Below are 27,336 nucleotides of genomic sequence, written 5' to 3'. Positions count from 1 at the left end.
CACGAGCCCGTGGAGAGGACCTGGGTCAGCCACGCGGCTTCCAGAGGACCCCAACCCCCCGTGCCCTGCTCAGGTGCCTCCATGTTCAGGTTCTACCTGAGAAGAAGGGGAAAAAAAAAAAGCCCCAAAGCTCTGCCCAAGTCCTGCTCCCCTGAGCTCTTCTGGGAGGGTCCACGGCTTTCTGAGAAGGGCTTTCCAGATGGCGCCTGGCGGCGGCACTGCCAAACTCCACAGCTTAAGTAAATGTTGCCGTAGCCCCGTCCTGCCAGGAAGAGGCAAGGGGGACCCAAGGCTCCTCTCAGCTGCTGCGAGGCTCACTTCCTGGGAGAACAGAGAGCCCCCACCACCTGCCCTGCACCCTGCTGGAGAGCCCCGTTTCCTCTCTGCACCCCCTCCTCCTTCTTCAGTGGGCCAGCCTCCTCTGCCAAAGTGCAGGGAGTTGTCAGACACTGACTGAGGACAGGGAGGCATAGGGAGGTGACAAACCCAGAAAGGCAGTAAGCGAGCCCAAGGGGAGCAGATGGCAAAGGTCCCAGCCCAGTCATCACGAATTTGGGATGTCTGCACAAATACAATCTCCTGATCTCTGCAGGTGTTTCTCCACCCCTACCATCAAGGCCCCAAAGCAGTCCGGCAGTTAAAGGAGTCAGCTGCTCACTCCCGCTCTGACCTCACAGGCTCAGAACGCGGCAGAGCGCTCCCAACACGGATGTTTCCCCAGGATTCCCTCTGCCCTCCCTCTCAGGAGCTCCACGCCTCCCAGTGATCTCCCTCTTCAGCCCAGTGGCATCTTGAGACCCAGTAAAATGGGAGACTTGTTGAAGCTTGCCCCTGACTCCACCCACCCGAGATATCAGGGCCCCCTTCCAGAATCTTCTCTCCAAGGAGCGTGGACACAGGAAATGGCTGAGATATAAGGCAAGGTGGCTCCTAGAATCTCATGATCCCTGCCTGCTTCTGGCCACGTGTGGCCATCTGTAAGTCACACTGCCCATCCCAGCCCCAACACATCCAAGGTGGTAGCCAGAACCCAAGCCTGGAACCTCCTGTTCCAATCAATGGGAATCACGCGGCTAATGCTTCACGCTCTATTTTGAAAGCCGCTTGCTTAGTTCTTTGCTTTGTTGTAACCTGTCCTCGGCGAATCTGTTTTTCTGATTACCATCAAATTTAGAATTAAATCAACGCATACGTTCCTCGAGTTAACATGCGTTACAGAAGAGACGCCCAGTGAGCACCCTGGACCTCTCGGAGCGCTGGGTGGGAACGCAGCACCCCCCAGAGCCCTCGGGCCATGGGGGGAGCCCGACCCCGCGGTGCCCACCATGAGGATGGGCAAGTGGAGGTGGTGAGCTGCCAACAGGGGAGGGGCCTGAGGGACCCTGGGGCCAGGAGTCGGATCCTCCCACACAAAACGGTGTCCGTCCTGGGAATCCACCCGATCGTTGAAGAAGCTTTGCTTCCGGGATTTTATGTCACACATCTTTTATATCACACTCCCAATGTGAAGATTTTTAGAGTCAGTGCAATTTCTCTCTTTCTGAAATGCTAAGTGACAGCGCCATCGGGCAGCCCTGTGGAAGTGGGATTTATAGCTCCGTGCATGGCGGGTGAGAGAGGCAGGAAAAGCCCCAGGTGGGACCGAGTGTCCCCACAGCATTGCTCCTGGACACAAGATACTCAAAGTGCACGCAGTGAAGGGGAAACATAGATCAGGAGGAGAATCTTCTGAATCCCTGTCCTCGCTCAGTGCCCAGACCCAGCCGAAAGGTGAGGGACCAGAGGGAGCCCACCTGGCTCTCTGACCTCCAGCCCTCTGACCTCCGGCCCATCCGACACCTGCCAGGAGTCAGTCCAAGTCTGGCTGGCGCATTAGCCCCGGTGGGGGGCCACTGCCCGTGCAGGAAGGGCCCCCAGCATCTGCCTGGGGACAGCTTCGGCACACGCAGCCGAGCCTCCGTAAATCTCCACCAACACGGCGGCCGCCCGCACACGCTTCCACATCGGGGATGGAAGGGCTGCATATGGCGCTCAGTTTTAACAGCTGAGCTTTAAAAAAGTGCAGCCTTTCATCTCACTGAACCAGCTCCCAAATTAGGGGGTGGGCGAGGGAGGGGGGCAGGAGAAAAAGGAAGCTGGAAAGGGCAGGGGGAGCCTTCCACATTAAATTTGATTTTACAAGGAATTTCAAACTATTATCTGCTCAAAAGTTCCCTCTGGAAAATGACATAATGTTCCCTGTTTGTCATCCTCAAGTTTGCTAATTTCAGGAAAGTCATTCCATCTTTGTAAAGGGACTTGTTTTTCTTTTCTTCCTTTTTCCTGTTTTTTAAAAAAATGAAGGCATCTATCTAGGAGGGATCACTCACATGCCACAGACTGGGTTAACAATTTTTAAGTAAATTTGTAAATGGGATTATTGTTTTCCAAAATTCTAAGCTCAGCGAAGAGATTAGTTGCCACAATGCCCACGGGGCGTCCCTGGTCCTTTGAATTCCCTGCCTGGAGGCTGAAGGTGCTTGGAGAGGAACAGGAGGAAGAAGCCTGATAGGGCAGTTTTCCTGGAATTGCCTGGAAACTTTTACTTTCTGTTTCCTCTGCTGATAATGACTGTCTTCGGCTCTGCAGCCAGCTCCCCTCTTCCCCCTCCCAGCCCCCTGTTGCTGCACGCCATCCCCGAGCTCCAGTATAAAGTTTGGCTTTTGCAGCAGGAAGCAGCTGGGCCAAGCAACCAGCGAATGATAATGACCTCAGAAATCTGCTGTTCGCTCGGCAACAATAGGGTGCTCAGTCTACTGGAAAATTGTGTTCATCAGCTAACTCTGCTCAGTTACTAATTGACATTGCCAAATATTTTAAGAACAATTGGAATGCACAAGCAAAAAAAAAAAAAATGAAGATCTTAATCCTCAGACTTAAATTTTTTCTTTTTCTTTTTCTCCCCCCCCCCTTCTTTGGGGTGCCCAGATTTGTTGGTGGAGCAGGCAGTGGTTATGGCGGATGGGGGCAGGGAGGAGGAACCACATCAGAAAAAGAGGTGGAAAAGAAAGAAAATCTATCATATCACTAGACGCCCAATGTAAGTGCAAGGGAGCCCAGGATAAAGGCCTTTGATGCCTTGGTCAATGGACGTATGCAGGATTGGAGACCCAGCATTTCAGGAATGCAGCTCGGGCAACAAAAGACGACCCCACAAGGCTTCCAGCCCAGCTGATCAAATAAGCCTTGACCATCTCAAAATATAATACCAGAAGTAGTAGGGGTTAACGCTGTTTTCATCTTTGCATCTCTCCCTGGCTTTCCATTGATCACGTAACTTAGCCGACTTTATTTAATGAACAGAGGGTCAATGCATTCAATTACCCCCTTCCCACCGTCAACACTTCAATTAGCCCCTCTCCCAAATTATGGGGAATGCAGAAGGTAAGTACCCTGTTGGATATAATGAACAGTATCGTTTCTTAGTACATTAAGTTTTAATTATTCTGAGCGTGGTTTCCAAGGCAAAACCTAAAGAAACAGAACTTTGGTCGTCTTCTGGCTCAGAGTAAAGCTCCGATCTGAGCACAGTCTCCATCGAGGTTTTGGGGAGAGATGCTGAGATTAATGCCATCGGAGCGTTTGCACGCGAGCCAGAAAATGAGGGAGCGTCAAAACAGCCGCCCCGCTTTCTAAATGTCATAAAAGAGTAAAATTTATAAGCTGCTGCTTTCCAAATAGTTTCCCTTTGCGTCGTCCATGGAGGCAGAAATGACATCTCCGATGGTGTAAAATTATCGGGAAGTCAAATCGACAACAAACCACAAACAACAACAACAAAAATAAAACAAAGGGGAAAGATGGGGAAGTGATCCACGTGACTGGTTTTGTCCATTTTCTGTTAGAAAATATGACCTCTCAATTTGTCAAAGGTCCTAGTTTTCGCGGTTGATCTTAAGCTCCGTTCTCAGCAGTCTGGAAAGCCAAAGAACAAACACATTTTCTGGTTCACTGGAATCACTTTCACATGTTCACTGATTCAAACATTCTTTTGCTCACATAACAAACAGCTGCATCCCACATTAGCCTAGCCAGTGACAGTCGCCCATCTCGGCAGTAACTGTTTGATTGCAAACTTGACCCCTTCTTCGTCTCGGTCTGAGCAAGACATTTTTAAACAGCCACTCCGTTCCCAATCCTCCTTTGCAAAGAATTACATCAGATAACAAAGGACGTCTCTGCCACTCATTGTAAGCCTTCTTCTGGAGATCTGTTCTAAGAGGCTCTCTGTAAAAAGGTTTTTTATGATGAATTCAGAACTACTATCATGTTAAGAGCAGCGATTTATAAAGAAGAATTCACTGGTTAAGATCTGAAAAAATAGTTTCTCAGGCCCTACTGACCCAGTTTTCAACAAAAAAAGAATCAAGTGATGCAAATTAAGTTTTGCAACATTGTTATGCAGTCTGAGAAATTTGTAAAACCGTGTTTTGCGGTTATTTCTTAATAAAAGCCTTAATAAGTACTCCTTTCTTTACTTAAGGGCTTAAAGATTTTTTTCCCCCTTCACCTTGCAGGTTTCTAACAGGTAATAAGAAAAATGCCTATTGTGTCAAGATTTTTATGTAAATGCTTATTTTAATAGCACTTTATACAAGTCATACTCGTTAGAAATCAGAGGGAAGACTAACCAGATTTGGTTAAGGGTCCTAATCCCAGGAAAACCTGAATGCCCCAGGCGTGCTGCTGATTTGGCCTGCCTATTGGTATGCCATCAATTTTCCTACTTAGTCGGAAAATTATGAAAGGGTCTAATTTGAATATGAAGAAAACAAAGAAGTCAACCAGAAAGGAAAGAATCGGTATTCACAATTGTAAAATACTTCAATGAGGGAAATAAAAGTGAGAAGATAACCACAACTCAAGAATAATTCTCCCTTGAGTTGTAAGCCCGGTTGGTTCTTTTAAGCAAAATGGGTTTTTTCAACCGAGTATGGACAGATATGGAAACTACAGAGATAGAATAGCACGAGGCTATCACTTGGCCAGAAGGTGGGAAAAACATGGTAAACACGTCATTAATAAAAGCCGAACATTTGGTGCCGGAATATTCTGCGGAGACCTTTTCGTTTCAGCAGGTCTGGGAGAGGGATGAAAATCTGTCAATGTTAACTCCACATCACTCCAAAAACTTAGGGGAGCCAGTCTGCCCTCTGCTTTGTGCCCCCTTAAAGACCCCGGATCCAGAAACAGTGAGACGACGCTCCCCAGAATGCGGGCCCTCTCCCTAGGAGGGTGGAAAGCGTCCCTCCTGATGGGGCCCGCCTGGCACTTGGCTGCCTCGGCATGAGAGATCCGTTTTTTTCTGGAGTTCCTGCTGTCAGGCCAGGAAACTCGCACACCCTTCCCTAGCACCTCGTACGTTCCGCGCAGCAGTCACTCGGCGCGCCGGGGAGCCTCACCCCTCCGCGCTCCTCGAGGTCCTGGTCAGACTCTGCCAGGGGGCCCCTCCGGAAATAAATCGCAAGGGAGCCCAGGACTCCAGGAGTAGACAGTGTGTTTCATGGGTATTTAAACAGCAGCATTAAGAGCTATCGGAATCTCTGGAATGTGCAGCTCAGACTTATGTGCGTTAACCATTCTTTACTGGTTTGTAACAAGCCCGCAGACTCACACTTTATTTTAATACCAGTTTTGTCCTGCAAGAACAGGGGGTGGGGTGGGGGGGATGCTGAAGCGTGACAATGACAGCAAAACTCAAGTGACATCTACTTACGAACTACAGCAGCCAAATGCTCCCGATACGGAAATATTTATCGGAACCCAGAAGGGAAAAAAGGAAAAAGAAAGGAAAAAAAACTTCACCAAAACGACCCTCGACGGTGTCCCACCACGCCTTTAACAGTGGGCAACGCGGTGCCTTGAGGTGCCTCAAACTGTCTTTCATTTTCTAGACTTAATGGCTGATTGCAGAAATCAATGTTGCCATTAGTAACAGGGTATTTGTTATGGCGTGATTTCCTCTGTTGTTAGGCTGCAGAATGATTACAGTATTAGCGAGATGCTTTCTTTATAAAAGGCTAGAGATATAACTTTCAATTTACCATCCATTAGAAAGGGACTTTGAAAATACAGAGGCAGGCAACAAGCTTACCTGCTGTTAGGTAGCGATTTTAATTTAGCTGTCTTAGGCTAGTGGGCTTTTTTTGTTGTTGTTGTTTTGGGGGCCTTTTTTTTTTCTTTCCCCCAAACCGGGCCAGGAAGCTTCAGCGTTTCACAGACATTTTGATGACAGATTTTCTGCTTTGCTATTTTAGACCCCAAAGCTGTATCGCCTGTGTAACACAGTACAATTTAAGACACGCCGTCGTGCATCTGTGGTGCAAACCTCTGTGTTTTTCCAAACCATCAGAGGTGAGTGGTGTGGTTCTTCAGGCTACAGGGGCCTGACAGGTGAGCCACGCTGGAATTTTGGAAGGGACCGGGAGACAGCCTGGTCTCCCAGCCTTGGTTTGGCCTGGGAAGGGAGATTGGGGTGTCCGAGTGGGACAACTGTGGGAACATACTCAGGAGGAAAGACGGTGAGGGTCTGAATTTACACCTTCACATCCGTGGATGGAGCTAAGACGCCAGCTCCCAGGTTCCAGAGAAGAGGTGACGACAATTTGGGGGAGGGGGTGGGGCATAAAACGGGGCCTGGCAGCCCACTACTGGGCAGGCCAGGCTCTGCCTGTTGGCCAGGCTATCGGCTGGCCATGTCTACCACACAGGAGGACCAGCTCTCCTTCCGGGCAGCCGGTGTTCAAGGGAAGGCCAATGACTCAAAATGCTAGCCTTCCCTTGATGCAGGGCAGAAAGGCAAGGTCCGCAGAGCCCAGCAAGCCACAGGGAGCTCAGGACTGGCTTGGAAGGGCAGCGAAGGCCCTTCCCCACCCTGAGGCCTGCATGGAGCCAGGGCCCCCAGACGGGGTGGGCCCCCGGCACCAGCCGCTCGTCCCCCATCTTCCCTGGCAGCCTACCTGAGGAGGACGGCGAGGAGGGGTGCGGGCTGTCCTCCTGGGCACTCCCGGTCTGGGAGAGCCCGCCGCCGGCCCCGCTCTCCTCGGTGACGTTGGAGGAGCCCGGCGTGGTGGAGCGGCTCACCGACTGGGACTCCTGGTCACTGCCCGAGCCGCGCCGCTCGTCCAGACCCATGTGCAGCCCGTCCTCGTCGCCCTTGCGGTCACGCTTGTGGACGCGGGAGTGCACGACCACCTGATGGTAGGTGCGGAACACCCGGCCGCAGTCGGGGCACTCGGTGGGCTTCTCCTTCATGCTCCCAGGCCCCTGCAGGTTATAGTCGAGCGCCTGGTTCAGCCCGTGCGACAAAAAATCCCGACTGCCTTCTAGAGGGTCGAGCTTATTTGGCAGGTCTCTCTGATTGCCCACTTTAGTGCTGTGAACCAAATCAGCAGGCATTTTCTGCTTGGAGCCATCTGCTCCCACTAACACGTACTCCCGCTTCTCCTTATCGAACATCACTCCGGCGTTTGCCAAAGTGTCTTCGTGGTTGCGTTGTAGCTGATGATCTTTAGACAAGAAACCATGTTCCATGGCCATGCCCCTGGCCATGAGCTGCCAAGCCTGGTAGCTGTTCACGGGGTCCATCTCGGCCGCTTTGGCAGCCGCCTGCAGCCGCTCGATGCAGCTGGACTTGAGCGGCGGCACAAGGTTGAGGCACCCCAGGAGGGAGTGCTTGTCGCCCTCAGGGACCCCGTGGGCCATGCCGGAGATGGGCGACAGCAGCTTGCCCAGGACCTCCCGCTCCTTCATGGGCAGCTCCCCTTTGCCGTAGAGCTGGCTGGGCTCGCTCAGGCTGGCCTTGTCCGGGGCCATGAAGCCGCTCTGAAGGCAGGACAGGTACCTGGAGTACAGGTTGGCGTGAGCCTCCTGGGACATGCCACCCATGGGCACGGGCACCTCCGGGTCGCTGGGGGACTTGCTCTTCACGGACAGCTTGTTGAGGTGAACCTTCATGTGGTTCTTGAGGAACCAGGGCTCTTTAAAGCGGCGGCCGCAGATCTGGCAGCAGTGCTCGAAGGAGTCTTTGTGCTTCCGCATGTGGCCCTTGAGGAACCAGGCCTGGCTGAACACCTGGCCGCACACCTCGCAGCGGAACTCGTTGGCCGCCTGCTCCCCGCCGCCGTTGGGGCCCTGGCCCTGCGCGGACTCGGCGGTGATGTGGGCCTTCTCCACGTGGCTGATGAGCTCCTCCTCCTGCGAGGCGGCGAAGTCGCACAGCGTGCACTTGTAGGGCTTGTGCAGGATGCGGATGTGGCGGTCCAGCTCCTCGCGCTTCTTGAACTTGCCCTTGCAGAAGGTGCAGCGGAAGCCGGCGGCCGGGACCACGGCGTCCTCCTGCACGCTGGCCGGCTTGGGCGAGGGCACGGGGTTGGCCGCGTCCGGCACGCTGTGGTTGGCGGGCAGGGCCAGGTTGCAGGCGGCCAGCGGGGCGGGCTGCGCGTGCGGCAGCGGCTTCAGGTCCGGCCGCGGCTGCAGCAGGCTGCTCTTCATCTGCTTGTCCCTCAGGATGGCCCGCTCCTCCAGCTCGTGCAGCAGGCGGTTCTCCTCGCGCACCCGCCCGCGCCCCTTCCCCAGGTTGCCCAGCTTGTGGGTCCGCAGGTGGATCTTGAGGTTGCCCTTCTGCGCCGCCCGGTGGTCGCAGTAGGGACACTTGAAGGGCTTCTCGCCGGTGTGGGTGCGCATGTGCAGGGAGAGGATGCTGTTGAAGCGGAAACGCTTGCCGCACAGCGGGCACGGGTACTTGCGGTTTTTGCGGGCGTCGTCCTCGATGTCGCTCATCTGGGACATGATGCCCAGGTTCTGCCCGTTGAGGAACTGCTGTAGGTCCACCCGCCCGTTGAGGCTGGTGTCGACGTCTCGGCCCAGCTGGTTGGCCAGGAGCGCCATCTGACTGCCCATGGGCTGGCCGCTCATGGGCACGTGCGCCTTCTCGTCGAGGGGCGCGGGGGTCTTCTCTTCCGGGTTGGGCCGGGGATGCAGCTCGGGGAAGGCATGGCTGAGCTGGGAGGTGATCTGGTGCAACTTCTGACTCATGGCATACTGGCCGTTGAGGACAGGGCCGCTCAGGTGGGGCTCAGCTTCCGGGGCCGCCGAGGACACTCCAAGGCACAGACTGGCTTCTTCCATCCCTGAAAATAAAGCGAGAGTTCAGATGGGTGCCAGGTACCGGGGCGCAGCCGATGCACGGCCTCAGCTGGGGAGGAATTTGCATTTCATGCCTTACCTACACGTAATAATGCTAAGGAATTATAGTCAAAAACAATAATAAAAAGATGAATTATTAAATGCCAATTATGCAATATGGCATTGCTCCTCCAATTTGTTTTGGCGATAGATTGTCTTCCTCGTATTTTCTATTTACCGACTGCAATTATTCATTCACACTTAAATTATTAATGTTTTACCACGTTCAACACCTAATAACGAATCGAGGGTCTACGTGTCAAACTTTTCCTCCTGTCCCCCTTGAAACACCTGCACCTGTTGGTTCCGTTCAGAGTTTGCCTTAGAGCAGAATGGCTTTCCCTTCAAGACTGGAGACCCACGTGGAACTTTTGTTTCCGGTGACTATGTTCAATACATTCCGCAGTCCGAGATGAAAGAGATTATTTTATGATTTGGTTCCTTCCCACCCCCCTCCCCAAAAAACCCAATGGCATGATATTTACTGGTACATAATAAAACAAGATAATGTTTTGGGAAAAAATAAAGTAAAGGACAGGCTTTAGAACAATAAAAGGGATTTTGCTTTAGTCAACAAAAAGTGCAGTAATATCTCATTAAGCTGATTAGTATGCTGCTTAGAAACAGTACTAGGTGCTGTAACACATGATTATAATCATAAAAATCCTTCAGTGTTTGCAAGGAAGCATTAACGAGGTATATTAAATTTTAAGGAGACTGCGAGTAGCGGCTTTGCAAACCTCAGAGATTAAGATTTAACCCTTATGTTACGAAACACTGTTATTTTGTCATTTGGTAACTGTGCCCATCAAAAGAAGTATAAATTATCTGGTGACGGAATCTTTGTGGATCGTCCAGGCTGTTCATTTTTGGGTGGGGGGGGGGAAGACTCACACCATTTAATGGGCTCTCCCTGTCTTTCCACTGGCATGATATCGCAGGCAGGGACTTTGATTGGGTTTAAAGAGATCCTTTATAGAACTAGATAAAAACCAATTAAAATCCAGGGATGATGCCATAGGAAGTCTCAACCAAGTCTGAGTGTTTTTAATAACTTTCCCAACATACAGTAATGAGTACAAATTGTACCTGCGGTATGTGTTTTGCAGAAAATTAGAACTCAAAGCTGTTTGTTAAACACTAACACTCAAAGCTGGTCTGCATAATTGCTTTTAATGCTCCTCTCTGCCCCCCACCCCCCGAAGCCTGTGCAAACCTGCGAAGGCCACGCTGCTTGGGGGTGGAGTGGAAGGAATCTGGAGCACATGCCCCACTTCCCATCACACCTTGCGAGGAGCTCAGCTTTGAAAGGCAATGAACCCATGCCTGGGTCCTTCCCTTTCCAGGTCTGTCTCCCAAATGAAGGAGTCCAAATTCACTTCCTGCCATTGGAACCGTTTTTTGCACATCCCGATGCTTACATGTGTTGGCTAGCCAGGTGGTCTAGGAGCAGCGCCTAACCCCAGCCACGACTGATTCCTGGGCCAAGCAGTTCCCTCGGGGGACCGGTGGGGACAGAGCTCAATTGTGCAGGAAACGCATTCAGCCCTGGGGGGCAGGGGGCGTCTGCTACCTACCGGGCCTCCTGCCAGGCAGACTGTGCCTGGCATGGAGGGTCTCCAATGGGAGACCTAGCTTCCTTGGCAAGAGGACAGGGCCTGTGAGTCCATCTTGCAAGGGAGGGAAGAAAAAGACATGAATGTTTATTCGCAGGAGAGAGAAACACTGCAGCCAGAGTGCAGAGCAAGCGATGTCCATGAATGATGACATGGACCCCTGCACACACTTGTATGCACATACAGGCACATGGTCACTTGCAGTAGACGGCTTCTAATTAGCCATCTTTCCTTCTTGTTTCTGATGGTGGTCTATATGAAAATTAAAAACAAAAAAGAAAAAAAAAGTCCATTTTGGAGACTGGTCAGAAAGGAGTACTTTGTCATGGAGATTGTTGCATTCATTCACCAAAATTGCTGAGTTCCCACTGTATGCCAGACCCTGTCCCTGACACTTAGGACACCATGGTGGACAAGAGTGGCCAGCCCCAGGGCTCACGGCACCCACTGAGCAGGAGGAAGGAGCAGGCCCAGTGTGTAGAAGTTGCTAGGGCAGGACTGGAGCCTGGAAGACCCCATGCAGGGATGCTCACAGCCCCCAGGGCCCTGTCTGGAGCTCCTTCTCCACCTTCAATCTCCATCCAGCTGTGCTGGCTCCTCTCCCAAGCAAACATGGATCATGACCCTGAAGCCACTCAGGAGTGCTCAGAATTCCACCCAACAGCTCTGGGGAAGTTTGGAAAGTCCAAAGCCAACATGGCTGGCCCACATCCAATGGCTGCCCAGTTGGCCTTCTCTGAAGACATGAATCCAGAAAGACAGGCTATTTTCAGGTTGCTGCTGATGAGCTGACGCCAATTCAGCAGGAGGGAGAGGAGGCTGAATGTGCAATACGGCGAGACTGCAAATCAGGCTGGATGAGGGGCGTCAAGTTGAAGACCATCCCCCACCCCCATTCGTGCTGGGTAAGTATCAACTCAATTTGTTAAATAATGAACATGGGGAATTTTTAAGTTAGGGTTGGATATAGAATTCTTTTATTCTGTCCATTTTTTTTTTTTTCAGCCAAGAAAGCTTTTTTAAGGAACTGGTCTTCAGATGCCATGTTAAAGCCTCAGCTGATGGGAGGAAGAATGTTCTAGAATGTGCAGAGGTACAGTTGGCTCCTTGTTCCCTCATGAAGGTCTCAGCTCACACAGCCCCTCCTCACAAAAACGGCCTGTTGCCATGCCTCCCTTGTCTGAGGCTGTTGCCCCCAGCCTCTCTCTATCCATCACCTTATTTCCTTCTTCACAACACTTATCACTAAGGCAAAGTTTTGTCGTTGACCTTTTACAAATGTGCTTCTTTTCCATGAGGGCAAGATCACAGTGGCAGCCTCCAGGCCCAGGGCAGGGCTAGCCCACTGTAAGTTCAGCATTTTCTGGCCAAACGGATGAATGAAGGAAGAGACCCTATAAACACAGCCCATAAAAGAAAGCTAGCCCTGTAGGAAAAACACTCTCCTCCCAACCTCATGTGACCCAAACTCAGCTTTTGCACATCCGTGAACATTTACTTCCAGAATGTTGTCAGACTTGGAAGGGTCTCTGGCTGTCCTAGAACCTCAGGGTTCTCAAACCACCAAGGGAGAACCCCACCACTAGCTCTTTCTATTATAGGTGCCCACGGTAACCATCCCAGGCCTGGACCTCCACTGAGCGATCTCCCTTGAGAACTTGACCACTCAGTAGGGGACCCACAGGAGAACTCAATATTTTGGCAGAGCTGGCCGGCTCCCAAAGAGATGCTCTGAGAATTATAGCCATTGGCCCTGGAGTGAGCCCAGGTGAAGCCCGCACAGAGCCCCACTCTGAGGAATGGCCTCACCAGACAATTACCCTCGAATGTTTGGTCAGACGCAGCACCCCGTGATTCCATGAGCAGGTGCAGGCACTGAGATGGGTCAGTCGTAATCACTGTCAGTTGCCAGACTCAGAGCAAGAAAGGGGAGAGTGAATTCTTGGAAAGAGCGTGGGGTAATTGGTGTGCTGTCCCTGGGCCAAAGCAGCCCAGGCGGGATGAGCTGGCCCCAGGCCCGGCCTGGGACTCACAAAACCTGGGTCAGCCCCAATTTCTCCAGCCTTGACACTTCACCCATCCGGGATTCATTTACCCCTTATGTCAGTCTTTCAGTAAATACTTGACAGGGCCCTTCTATGTACCTTCCGTCGAGGGCCTCTGGGTCCAAGGGGCCAGCACAGGCAAGGCCACCAATATAACAGGGAGCAATGAAAAGGCTCAGAGAGGCTGAACACACAGTTTAGACAAAGAAGTAACCACGACAGCTTTGGCACATAAATGTGTGTGTGTGTGTGTCTGTGTGTGTGCACGTATATGTGTATATACATATATGTGTATATGTGTATGCCTGTGTTGGGGGAAAGGCAGGGATTCCCTAAGTAGCAGCACTCTAGAAACTTACACAAATGAACACCCTGGGAAACTTAGGGATCATCAATTCCACTGTTAAGGGATTGGATCTCACCACAGCCCTAAGAGCTCACGAGGCCAGGGAGGTGAGGTTCTCTGCGGGGGCTCGCCATTCTTTTTTTTTTTTTTTTTTTAAAGATTTTATTTACTTATTTGACAGAGAGAGATCACAAGTAGACAGGCAGGCAGAGAGAGAGAGAGGGAAGCAGGCTCGCTGCTGAGCAGAGAGCCCGATGCGGGACTCGATCCCAGGACCCTGAGATCATGACCTGAGCCGAAGGCAGCGGATGGAAGGAGGCATTACTCCTTTCCCCTCAGACCTCAGGGAGCAAGCATAGGGAGAGTTGCCTTCCCTTTGAGACCACAGTGTTCCCTCCCAAGCCCTGCAGCGAATGGCTGTCAGTGTCTCGGGCAGGGCCTCTTGGCACAGGACACTCCCTCTGTCCTGATAGCTTGAGTAGATGAAATCCACATGCAGCACACGCCCCTCCCCGCCCCGCTCCCTTGCTCACCAGTTCCAGGGAGCTCCCATGTGCCCAACCTATCCTTCTCTCCCTGGCCCGGGCTCTGGCCTCATTACTCCAACACCCAGTACCTGAGGGACCCACACAAGGAAGCCAGGACCTAGGAGAGGGCTGGCCATGATCTTGGGCTTAAGATAATTCCTTCTGAGGAACCTGTACAGTAACTCCTCAGACCCTCCAACCCAGGTAGGAAAACCCTTGGCACAATTAAAAACAAGTAAACACACCCCCAAACTCTGAGGACGGCTGGCCCCTGTCCTTTCAGCTCAGGGCTCCAGCCCAAAGCATGTTGGGAAGATCAGTACACCTTAGTTGACTCATGGAAGGAACCAATGTATAGGTAATTTACCTAACTGGGGAAAGAAAGGCAGCCAAGTCTGGACAGTTAGAGGCCACTGTAAATGGCTGAATCGGGTACACCAACCCCCACCCCCAACATGGGAACACTCCAACATTCCACACCCGTCCCGATCTTGCCCGCTCCCCAGGGTCATGGTGAGGCACTGCAGGTCCTCAAGGCCACTGTCAATATTGACAAAGAACCAGGCGTGGGCGTGAGTCGCAGCCACTATGGTATTCCTCACCACCCTGTGGAAATGCCTGGGCTCTACGTCTGAGCACTGGCCCCAGATGAAAGCTTCGGAAGGCTAGAGGTTTTCTCCATGAGCTGGGCAATTTCGCATTTCATACCAGCGTATTCTCAGCACAGGGAATCCATCGTTGGGTGCACAGATTATCAAAATACATTCTGTCTCATCATTCCCATCATTGCAGGTACAGTGAGCCATTCAGCTTCCTTTGATGGTGCTAATGGTTATTTTGATTTTGTATTTCTGCCTTCAAAACTATTTCCTGTGATATCAATGACAAAAGTTTTCACTTAACTCTTCCAATAGAGAACCTAATTGTATCTTTCACTCAAAATGAAATTTAAAACTATCAGGACACCAGAAATGCCAGCTGCTACGAGTCTAAATAAATTTTACACAAAAACACAGTTTCATTTTGCTAGCACAGAAAAAAGAAAGTAATCTTATGAATAGTCCAAAAAAATATAGATCTTGCCAGTAAGTTGCATGAACGAGTTTTATCCTTATACCATGAAAAAGAATAGTTGGGAAATGAAATGACTTTCAAAATAACCATTTCAACTGGGTTTTTAAAAATCAAATATTGTTGTCTAGCCAAGCACAACTAAATATTCCCTTTTTTATCAATGTGGGTAAAAGCGCTGCCTTGGAAAAAGTACGAGTCCTACCGTTCCCAACTGCCGGGCAGAGGAGGGATGTGGGTTCCCAGCGAGGGATCCAAACGCCACCGTGGGGCTCGTGGCACGCAGTTCTGGTAGCAGGTGGACCCTGTTTCTGCAGGCTCAAGTGACTCTCCACCCTTCCCCACAACCCATCTTGCTTTCTTATACTTTGGGTAAGCAGTAATTAAGACAACTTCACCTAGAATACAATGGCTTCTTATTAAATCCTATTTTCCAATTGTTGTAGCTCAAACTGTTTAACCAAGGTTGTTATAAGCATAATACACTCCTGTTCTGAAATACAGAACACCAGACTACTGAACCTTTTCAGGGTCATTAAACAGCTGTAAACATTATTACAAAAATAAACCAGAGATTTCATGCTTACATTTTGGCCTAGAGCTTGCTATGCTGAGCAAGTACATTTTTTCATCTCTTACAATCAACGCTGGTGACATTTGGGCATCCAAACAAATTACATCACAAACATTACTGAGGTGGGCAGGATACTGAGTGGTTTATTTGCCAGATGATTAATAGATAAACAGGAGGGCAATTCGGGTGACCTGTTCCGTTTTGACCGATGTGTAGACTATGAGACAGGGCCAGAAACAGTTAAATCCTTGCTGAATTTATTAATGAAAAGATGATATTCAAATAGGGCCATGGAGTATGGTGATCGTGTGACCAGAAGAGCTGAGCTGGAGATTATGGTCAAACTCACTTACTTCCCCTTGTGCGTGGAATGGGGGTCAAATTCAGGGCCCTAGCGGCCTTGGATGGAGAGTGGGACCCTGCTGGACCAGCTTCATGTATGGTCCCCTAGAGTCCCCAACAGCTTCCGCACTGGGGGATGGGAGTTGGAGGACTTAGAAGAAGAAAAGGAATAAAAGTATCCTCTCTTGGAAGACTTCAGAATTCTCAAGGTTGGATGCATGCTGGCTTTTGCAGACTGGGTTGAAACTGTAGCCCAGAACTGAAGGCAGATCGTGAGCATAACAGACAGGAAAGGAAAATACTCAAAGTGTACCCCTGGTCATCGTTTCGGGGTATAGAAGTCTTCCAGTCTGAGTTCCTGGCCCACTCTCTACCCAACAGGCAAATAGATGCTGGGATGGAATTTGGACAACCTCCCATGGGGTGGTTGTGAAGACCATGGACGTGTCAGGCAGACCCATCATCATCATCATCTATACCACCACCGTGACCACCATCATCACCATCACCGTCATCATCACTTTCACCACCACCATCACCACTGTCACCGTCACCATCATCAACACCATCATCATCCCCTTCACCACCACTGTCCCCATCATCATCTTCTTAATCATAGCTATCACATCATCATCATCACTTTCACCATCGCCACCATCATCACCATTGTCATTTTCATCACCTTCACCATCATCATCATCATAGTTATCGCATCATCATCACCTCCACCACCACCACCGTGACCACCGTCATCACCATCACCGTCATCATCACCTTCACCACCAACACTGTCACACTGTCATCACCATCACCGTCATCCATCACCATCACCATCACCATCACCACCACCACATTGTCGCAACTGGCATCACCATGACCATCACCATCATCACCATCATCACCTTCACCACCACTGTCATCAAACTTCACCATCACCACCATCATCTGACCACCACTGTGACCACCGTCATCACCATCACCATCACCATCAACTTCACCACCGCCAATGTCACCACTGTCATCACTGTCACCATCACCATCATCACCATTGTCATCTCCTTTACCACCACCACTGTGACCACCGTCATCAGCATCACCATCATCCATTACCATCACCATCACCACCACCACACTGTCACCACTGTCATCACGGTCACCATCACCAACATCACCATTATCATCACCTTCACCACCACCACTGTACTACCATCATCACCATCACCCATCACCGTCACCACCACACTGTCACCACTGTCATCACAGTCACCATCACCATCATCACTATTGCCATCACCTTCACCACCACCACCACCACTGTCTCCACTGTCATCAACTTCACCATCATCATCACCACCATCATTGTCCCCATCATCATCTTCTTCGTCATAGCTATCACATCACCATCATCATCACCATCACCGTCACCATTACCACATTGTCCAACTGTCATCACCATCACCATCACCATCATCATCACTGCCATTGCCCTTCACCACCACCACTGTCACCACTGTCACCATAATCATTGCTGTCACCGCCACTACTGTCACCGTCACCCTCTTCATCATAGCTACCCCATCATCATCATCATCACCAGCATCATCACCAATGTCCTCTTCATCACCTTCACCATCACCATCATCTTCATCATCATCACCTTCACCATCGTCACCACCGTCATCACCTTTATGACAGCTATCACATCACCATCACCCCATTGTTACCTTCATCATCTTCACCATCACCATCATCACCACTGTCATCCTCTATACTGTAGCCATCATCACCATTACCACCATCTACGTCAGCAACAGTGTCCTCCTCCACATCACAATACTACGTGCCGGCACAACACTGGCCTACGTACTTCACATGATTATCTCATTTAACCACGTATAACCTTCGAATGCTGGGTATTCAACTACTCCCGTACTGAAAAAGAAGAAACTGAGGCTCAGGAAATTTAAATCCAACAAGGCCACATGACTGGAGAATCTGACTCCAGAGCCCAAAGAAGACATGTTGGTGGGCAGGCTGGCTTCCCGTGTCCATACCACGTTAATCGTGCTGGCCTGAATTCTGAGAGATGCCAGCTTCCTCGTTGGCAAACTGTGTAGAAACAGGAAGCCACACAGTTCAGGAAAAACTTGAAGGATGCCAAGCAGCCAGAGCCCTCACAAACATGTGTGTTAGGAAATGGAAATGTGCAGACACTCCAGAGAAAACCACCCACGGGACTAGCATGGGTGGGGGTGGGGTGCGGGAAGGCACCACGGATCCAGAAACGGGGAGAGTCTGTTGCTCTCCAGCTGGGGAGGGTGTCACAAAAATTTCCTTTTCTGATCTTATTGTCTTAGCGTCCATAAGGTGGATCTATTTCTTATTTCACGTTCTCCTGTCCTGGGTCAGACGGGTTATTCCCCAGCCAGACCGGAAAGAGAATGGCACCTGAAGGGCCATGAACATGCCTCCAGTTGCACAAGCTCTTCCACAGGTAGTGGTCCGTGGCCACCTGTCTGAGTCCCAACTTCACTGTCTCTAAAATGAGCGGATGCTAGCTGTCCTGCACACTCGACAAAGTTTGGAGAAGGCGAATGGGATTATGGGAGAGAAAACATGGAGCTTAAATTGTAGAAGGTTGTGCCTGTCCAAGGATCTTTCTCATGTGCTGGCCACATCTTCAGCCCAGGCTTCTGGAGCTGAAAAGACCTTTTATCTGGGGCTAGAATAAATCCCGAGAGGCGAAGGACACAACCAAGGCATAATCAAAGCTTGTAAATGCAGTGTCGAAAACCTCACTTACTGCCAACTTCACAGGTGCAGCATGAAGTGGTACTTAGATCATTCAGTGACATTTGTCAATGCCTGCATGTGACAAGAGGCGGACTGGCCACCAGCAAGACCAGATTCTTGCCTTGGAAAGCTGACTCAGGGAAGGGGAGAGAGTTACCCCCATGAGGAGCCCAGACTGGTGGCAGGTGTTGGAGAGGGAAATCTACAACATGCCGTAGGGCTGGGTGCCGGCGGGAGGGTGCAACGAGGACCAGGGAAGGGACACCTGTGAGGAGAACAACCAGGAAGAGGTCAGTCCTTGCCTGAGCTTGGAGGAGGTCACTTGACACAGAAAGATGGAAGGCCATGGAGGACAGAGGGAAGAGAATGTGCAAAATGCGGACTAAGCATGGAATGTTCTAGGGGATGACAGGAGATCGGGTGGACACGGAGGGCCAGGCGCACACCTGAACGTCAGTCCATGGAGTTCATATTTGCGGCATAACGGGGGTTCAGGAAGCTTCTGTGAGAGTCGTTAGAGAACATGTGCTCTACCACCCTTGCAACACACTAGTAGTTTCCTACTACTTTGGATCAGAGGAGATGAAGGAAACAGAGGGTGAAAATAAACTCCCAAACGCAACCCCAACATCTGAGGGCTCGAGTTCTCGCTGTGGTGAGAGAGTGCTCCCTGCGCCCAAGAGGAAAGACTGCTCAGAGTTTGGAAGCAGACATTGAGCTCCTCTCTTCTTTGTAACAGCAAAAATACAAGTGAAAGAAGGACTGCTCCCCATATCTCTTGGCAGCTCACCCCCACCTCTCCAAATGCGGCCGCCCAGATTTGTCCTTCATGTGCCATCCTGGGGTCGCCTATTCCGGGAAGCCTTCCTGGAATTGACCCAGGCTGGAGGTGAGACTCTATCCCCAAATTTGTCGTGCAGTTTCTCTAGAACCGTTAGGACACATTCATAATGCACTTGGATGTGTGCAAATAAGGAGGTCACGGCATTTCTTTTCCTCTGCTGGGGCTTTGGGACAGCAAGGATCCTAGGAGCTCCTGTCTGTAGCACCTGGGGCAATAGTCCCACCAAAAACTGGTCCTTTAAGCTTCTGAGCATCACAAGGCAGGGGAGGGAGGTAGTCAGAAACCTCCTAAGAATGCCCAGCCTTTTGTGAGCAACAGCCCAGGGCTCTCCCCCGAGAATGCAGGCCACCGAGCGGTGCTTCCATTTCTCCCAGATGCGATGATTTGGGAAGGAAATGGCCCCCTAATTTGTTGTAATTGATTTATCTGAACTGTGTCCACCTCATCAGGGAAAGCAACAAACTGTCCCCACACACACACACACACACACACACACACACACACACAGGCTTTTAATGAATGACCTACCTTTAAAATATCACAAACCTGAAAAAGATACCAGCAGTTGTCATGAAGTGTATTGATTCTTTCTCTTGCTGCCTTTCTCTCTCTCTTTTTAACCAGACTTGGTCATGGCAGGAAGTTAGATATTTAATCCCCTATTAACCCGCCCTGGCTCCCTGCTCAGCCTCAGCACACAACCGCTGCCCTAGAACGAAACCGGGGGCCCGGCACCCCCAGGACTCCTGGCAGCGCCTTCCTCCCGGAGGGCAGCAGCAAAAATTGGGTGCGGGGCCCAGCTCCCTGTCCCCACCTTTCACCCCGATTAGAGCCATTGACATCTGAGCACTTCTGGACTAGGATATCGTGTCGAACACTTGATTTTCATTTCACAGAAGCCTCAGATTTGATTCGGAGCAAAACTAAATATAATGTAGAATGCACATGCGCAGGAGCGATCAAAGAGAGCCTGATTGTGAAATATTCACAGAAGTCGGCCCAGGGAGACTCATTCACAGGGGCACCTGTCGAAGACAGCAGCTCAGACACACATCGTCTCCTAAGTACACACAATCATTCCTGCACACAGAATTGAGGCCCAGGAGTGGAACCCCTGCTGCCCGCAGTTCTCAGGCTCAGGCCAACCAATGGGGCCTCTCCAGGCCAGGCTGGGGCTTCGGTCTTTTTTGGCTCTTGGGGTCCCCAGTTCAGCATCTCCAGGTCCTGGGCACATCACCAGGCTGGCCTCGCCTGGCCTCTGCTGGGCCAGACTCTCGGGAGGGGAGGGAAGACCAGCCCACCAGCCCCGGACCAAAGCAGCGGGACATCTGCCACGGGGAGGGGCTGCACGCGGCCAAATGTGCTCGCAGGGGGCTGATGGAAGCAGTCTTGCCAGCAGTGGGTGTTGCTACCCCACAGAGACGGACTCCAGGGACAGACACGGATTTCTGACCACTATTAGGAGAGAAGAGGGAGCAAAGACAGTCTCCCCAGCTCACACATGCTTAAGGAGGGAGCAGCACTCCATGCCCCATCTTGTTTAAGCCCATGAGTATTTGCAAAGAGAACCCTCTATTCTCCGGGAGCTGATGAGGGGACTTGGCTTTGGTGCACGTTGTTGTCTCTGTCTGGAGCACTCTCCCTGCAACCCCCCACCTTGATCCCTATGCTCCATCATCTGGTGAAGATTAAAAGCCCCCTCATCCAGGAAGCCCTCCAAGATACCCAAGGGCAGGGCAGGAGCTCTCCTGTCTGTCCTGCTCCCCTCACAATGGCTTTCATCCTGGGCTGGGTTTCTCTGTATGCAGGTCCAGAAGCTCCCTGCGGGGGAAGGCCATGAGCACTGCTTCACTGGGGTGCCCCCAGCAGGGGCACTGAGCCAGGCCCAGAGGAGGCACTCAGTTAATATCTACTGAATGTGTGCAGGAAGGAGCAAGCAAACAGATAAATGACTGAACGAGGAAGTGAAGGAACGGAGCAATCAAGAAAGGGTGCAGGCTGAGTACACAGCATCTAACCTTGGGAAGAGAGGTGATGCCCAGGGAGGAAGACAGACCACAGCCCACGCCTTCACCGTGGGGGCGCGGACCCTGCTCTCTGCTCCTCAAGACACAAGCCAGGTGAGGGGTTGGCCTGATAGTGCCTGATCTCAAGTGTCACCCTATCCATGTACCTCTCCCAGTCCCCCACACTTTACACCCCCCCCATGAAGGATGAACCCCACTCCATCTCATGATGGATAACCTGGGTCCCTGTCTCTGGCTGGGACCTCCACGGACCTGTATCTAACCCAAACCCAATGCTTTGCATGCAATACGAACTTACAAATTCTGGCTGGGTGAATTCTGATTCGTCCCCTCGCCACCCCGCACCTGCCCTTCGCAAACCCCGCACTCCTCCTGATGCCTGTGCTCCCTTCAGTACATTTGCACTTGCCCACGCAGACATTCGTTCGTTCATTCACCCTGCATTTCCTGACCATCCCCTGTGTGCCAGGCACTGTGCTGGGCTCTGCAGAGAAAAGAGTCAGAAGTAGCCTACCCTTCCAGACCTCAACATCAGAAAGGGCAGATGGAACCGAAACATCAGCCCAGAGATTATGATAACATTCGAGCGCTGTTTACTCACAAAGGGTCAGGGAACTAGCAGCTTTGAGGGTAACTATCACACCTTGTCCAGCTGTCTCTGAGTGCCCAGCAAGGGGAGGCCCTTGGGGACGGGTCTGTTGTCAACCTGACACTGCCTCTGAAGCCTCATGACACTCTGAATCCTTGCTGATTCCTCCCTCCCAACCCCAGATCATGTCACTCCAAAATCCAGGTCCTTGCAGAACAGAATGCCCTCTCCCTCCGACAGTGCCCTCCAGGGAACAGGGTTCCTCGTGCCTGGAATAGCAGCGGGGCTGTGTGTTCCAGAAAACTGGCTGCCCCCCACACCTACACCAGTGGGTCTGCAACCTCTCCCACAGGCTGCTCTCCATCCCACCCTGGAAACAACCCCCAGCCCAGCCCAGACCGCCAGGGGTGGCCTCGGATGCGCGGTGTGGCCTCGGATGCGCGGCTGCTCTCTGAGTCACAGCTTCCCATCTGTAACACGAGCGGCCGCCAGGCTCATCGCTACCCTCAGATTCTCCTCCTGCCTCCTGATTTATGCTTCTGTGGCCCACCTGGCAGGAAGAGGCGTCCCGGCCAAGCCCTGATCCCGAACCATCACCAAGCACAGAGAACGGCTAGAGTTGAACTTCACCGATGCTGAACACCGGGGAAACATTAAAAACGAAGCAATTAACGTTTCTCTTCTGACAAGGGAGGAAATGCCATCAGTGGGCTGGTCTGGGGCCATCGGCATGGGGTCAGTCCACCCTGCCCCGGACAGGCTGCACTTTGTTGTCATGATCATGACAACAAGGGACCTGGACAAGAGGTCTTTTCTCAGGGGAAGCTTTCCAGAAGCACAGGGCATTCTTGGTGTAGGGGTAGGAGCTCCATGAGCAGCAAATGGCATCAAGAAGGGACACTGGTCCACAGCAGGGTGGCTAGTGTTACTCTTTGGGGTCTCCTAGGGGCTTCTTTTCTAGGATGCCGCGTGACAAATGAAAAATGGCAGCTGCCACCGGAGGTGAACTGCGTCTTAACTCAAAGAACAGGAGGCCTGGGAGCTGCAAGGTGGTACTTCCTTATTTACGGGTCTGGGACAGGAGAGCAATGATGAGGTCATTTGGGCCAGGGGCCTGTAGCCATGCCCAGCACAGAGCGAGCACTCCGTAGAGGTTCCCGCACTGTCCCCGCTTCTGTGACCACAGTGACTGTGTGGTCACTGTGCACTGTCGGGACGTCTGCACGCCTGCCTCGCCCAGTCCTGGTCAGTCCCACTGCAAGGCCCCCTGGAAGCCAAACACCCCCAGGGCCTGTGTGGTCGCCAAGGGGTTAATAACCTCACCTTTCTTATTTTTAAAAGCGTCTGCAGCTCAGGAGGAAATGGCGAACACCCCCACTTGAAATCTGGACAAAAGGCCTGCGAAGGCAATTCATGGAAGAAATGGAATTGGCTGATGACCACAGAAATGTCACTTCTCACAGGACAGCAAGAAGACTCCAGACAATAGCAAGGTCCCATTTGAAAATAATTCTATTACAGATGATATCCAGACCTTGCGAGAACCCTAAATTTCCTCCACAGAATCATGGCACCCCCGCAAAGTGGGGCATGGGAGAAGGGAACATGTCCTTGTTCCAAGCACAGCTCCCCTGCCAAAGACAGACACCAGAGCTACCGTGCAGGGTTCTTGAAGAAGCCGAGCCAGGAAGGGCAGCATTCTAGACAGCACTCTCACACCTGTGCTGGGGACTAAAGGAAAAGAAAAGGCCCTGGTGTTAAAAGAGGTAGCCTGTGATTTCTGCTTTACCCAGAGAAACCTCTTAGAAAGCCTCTGACAGTCCTGCCAAGGAAGCGAACCTCCCAGGGCAGCAGGTTGTGCACAAAACAAACGTCACGGTCTCACCACGGCACAGCTAACCGGAGTTCCTGCCAGAAACTTCCACAAACGGCCATCCCTGTCCCCCATCCAATCTCTCTCACCATCACTCTCCTCCACATTCTCCTGGACTGCTCAGGAAGCACTTCTCCACCCCACGAGGAAGATCCGTGCACAACTTCTCTCTTTGCCCAGAGATGCTACTCAAGGGCAAGGAGTCAGAGGATGGTAGGGTGGGGCAAAGCCAGAGAAGTCTGATGTGCCCATTTTAATGATAGGTATACGGAGGCCAGGATCTGGGTGATGATCCTCCTAAGGTTACAAGTGTTTGTGCCTACATGTGCCTGTATCCCTTGGGTACTTCCTAAGCACTCAAAAAAATTGGTAGACGCTAAGTTACTGCTCCCCAGCTGGCTGAATGCACGAGCAAGTAGACAGAAGAAAAAGAAATGCACAAATACAAAGATGGACCGTCCAACCAACCAATTCTGGAATGCCCTTGCCTCTACTCTCTCGGCAGCCAAATGGGGAGCAGCTGTTACAAAAAGGTTCCAATAATCTATCTTCCCTGCTGGACCCCAAGCTCACCCCCATAATTCCTTCTTCAATTAGACAACATAAAATTAGACTCTTGATGACGTCATATCCTGGGCTTTCTGACTGGCCTCAAAATCAGGTAGCCTGCTCACCTGCGACTTCCTCAGCCTTCAGCAGAGCGCCGTGCAGGGTGTGATGTCCATGAACTAGCCGTTGAAGTCTGAGCCCCTGTCCCCACCACAAGGACATGAATCCCTCCCAGGGGGCACCTGCAGGGTAGTCTGAGGCTGTGGCCTGGGCATTCAGGACTCAAGACATTGAAGATAAAGATTCTCCCAAGTCTTCCCTAAGAAAGCAGGCAGAAGAGCAAAATTGGGGTCGAGGCCAAAGATGCCCCCATTTGGAAACACACTTCAGGAGGCAGGATAGAATGTTTCCATTCGCTCACTCATGTGTTTGATTTGCATCAAATTACATCAGGTTGATGTGATGTAACATGACATCCCCCCTGTGAAATGCATAAATCAAGGCACCCCATAAATTTAAAGGAATAGAGCTCTTTTCCAGAAGTGGCTAATTACTCATAAACAGCAGATATTTTATTGCCGTTGGTCAGTAGCGGGTTTTTAATAGCCAAAGCGTTTTGTGACTCAAGCTTTTCATAACACGGGGCCAAGGAAGCCAAGCATTACCTGTTTGTAGCTCCCTCGAGGGCTGCAAAGATCTTGTGAGGTTGACCACCTCTAGAGAGGCCCCCGTGGCCAGGTCTGGCCAGGGTGTGGTGCCAGCCCCTGCCCCATGCCTGCTCTGCGGGGGAGGGGAGCCTGGTACAGCAGCCAGCTGCTGTCTGGGGCAGGTCTCCCCAAAAACTCCACCCCGCAGGAGCTCAGGACTGTTAGTGGGATTGCGGACTGCCTGCGTACTCACGGGGACAGTTTCCTACCCACACCTCTGGGAAGCCAAATTTACCAGGTCCAGACCCCTCCACCAAAGGCAGAAGTTTGAGCAGACACCCATTTCCCTCCACCCAGGCCCACGACAGGCCCTGCACAGGGGAACCCTCCTCTTCCTACTCAGCCCAGGGGCTTGGGTGGGCCTAAACGACCCCCCAGACCCTGACTGTGCAGTTCATTTGAGCCAATCAGCATATCCCATTCCTTGGCCTTGGTGTCAAGTTCAAGGCTCAGCACACGTCTTAATTCAAGCAAACGAGAGTGAGGGTGGGGGCTTGCCCGTGAGCTACAGATGTTTCAGACTCTCCTGTGAGGTCTGGAGCTTTGGCAGCTCTGTTGCCACCAAGATTTGGAAGCTGCTAGAGGCGGGGCTGTCACAGACTGGGGTGGAGGAGACAGAGGAGAGCAGTCTGCTGTTCAGGGACACAAACTGAGCTCCTGGATCAAATGGCACCTGAACCTGAACGCTTTAAATACTTTGCAATTACACGAGCCAGTACACTCTCCCAGTGCTTTAAGCTGGTTTGGGTTGGATTTCCTGTCACTTGAAACCAAAGGAGTCTTGGCTAATAGAAGACCACAGCCTCCCTTCCAGACCCCCCCCCCCCCCCGCGCCTTTCCGCTTCTACTCTGCTCAGCCAGCCTCCTGCCTGCTTGATGGTCATGCCAACTGCTTCCCATCTTTGTTCTCTTCCACTGATCTCATTCAAATCCAGGCCAGGCACACCATGCACGCCCTAGGGTGCCGAGCCCCACTCTGGCTTGGCTCTTCTGGAAGTGTCTGGTGTGAAGTGGAGAAGGCAGGCCCTGGACACAGAAGAAGCACTCCGCAGTGGGCACCGAGAACGCATCTCTCCCCCTGCCCAGCTGTCTGCTTGTCATTTGCCAAGGGATCTGGAATTCCACCATTGGGTCTTTCCCATAAGGCTTTTCTTGTTTGCTTCAAGGAAAAGTGATTGTACCCGAGTGTGGTCATGATAGTCCAGAAGCTTCAGCGGGTTTGTATGGATTTAGAGAAGCTTGCCAATCCTTCTGCACCGAACCCCCCCATCCTTTCCTTGGGTGTCTTCTCCTTCAGATCTAGAGCCAAATGTCACTTTCTCTATTACCCGCACTCAAGCCCCAATGTCCAGCCAACTATTAGCTGAACTCAGTACAGATGTCTGCTGGCTGAGGAAGGAAAGTGAGGCCCGGGAGCGCTCACTGTTGCACAGGCTTCATGCTACAGCAAAGGCATGTACATGCTACATGCTACAGAGCTAACCTTCACCCACCATTCCCTCTGCTCTCTCTGCACCGCACCCTCCCACCCCACACTGCAAGGACTCCTGGCCTCCTTTTCATTCCTTTTTTTTTTTTTCCAAGATTTTATTTATTTATCTGAGAAAGAGAGAGAAAAAGAGAGCATAGCAGGGAGGAGAGAGAGAAGCTATCTTCCTGCTGAGCCGGGAGCCTGACGCAGGGCTCGATCCCAGGACTCCGGGATCATGACCTAAGCCGAAGGCAGACACTTAACAACTAAGCCACCCAGGCTCCTCGAGCCTCGTGTTCAGTGTATAGAGTGCCGCTGGAGTGTCTGAGCTCCAGCCTAGTGCTCCCACCTGAGTGCGGGCCCTTCCACAGCCAGCCAGGGAGTGTGAGGGCATCCGGACACGTGGGGCTGCAAACGGGGTGCTCAGCAGGCGACTATAAGGGCAGAATGGAACTGAGGTGAGCAGTCACCCCCTTGAAATCCCAGTGTCCCTGGGCTGGCCTGAGCTCAGCTTTAGAGTGATCCCCAGAGCACACAGTCTCCCCCACCACCGCCCCCCCCGCCGGCCCCGCTGGAGCCACAGTACTCACAGCAAGCAAGCAAACACCCGCCCACCCACCCCCCCACCACCACCACCGGCAAAGCACTTGGGACTGCGCAGACAATGTGTTGTCCGGATCCTGGAAAGTCGGCCCCGTGTCTCTTCTTGCAGAGGCCATGCTCACCCTGGCAGGGAG

At 51.7% G+C, this 27,336-nt stretch overlaps 1 protein-coding gene across 7 annotated transcripts in view; it reads right to left on the bottom strand.

Moving 5' to 3' along the window:
* Positions 1-27,336, bottom strand: part of ZNF536 (zinc finger protein 536) — a 423,563-nt gene that overhangs the window by 223,893 nt on the left and 172,334 nt on the right. For all 7 annotated transcript variants that reach the window (XM_045988393.1, XM_045988392.1, XM_045988397.1 and 4 more), the window contains one exon: positions 6,999-9,170. In XM_045988393.1, the coding sequence (XP_045844349.1) occupies positions 6,999-9,168 (2,170 nt within the window). In that variant the 5' untranslated portion in view covers positions 9,169-9,170. The remainder of the gene's footprint in view (positions 1-6,998; positions 9,171-27,336) is intronic.

This window comes from Meles meles, chromosome 19 (genome assembly GCF_922984935.1).
Source record: "Meles meles chromosome 19, mMelMel3.1 paternal haplotype, whole genome shotgun sequence".
NCBI classification, from domain to species: Eukaryota; Metazoa; Chordata; class Mammalia; order Carnivora; family Mustelidae; genus Meles; species Meles meles.
The sequence above is the reverse complement of the archived record's forward strand: the minus strand, read 5'-3'. Positions and strand labels throughout refer to the sequence as shown.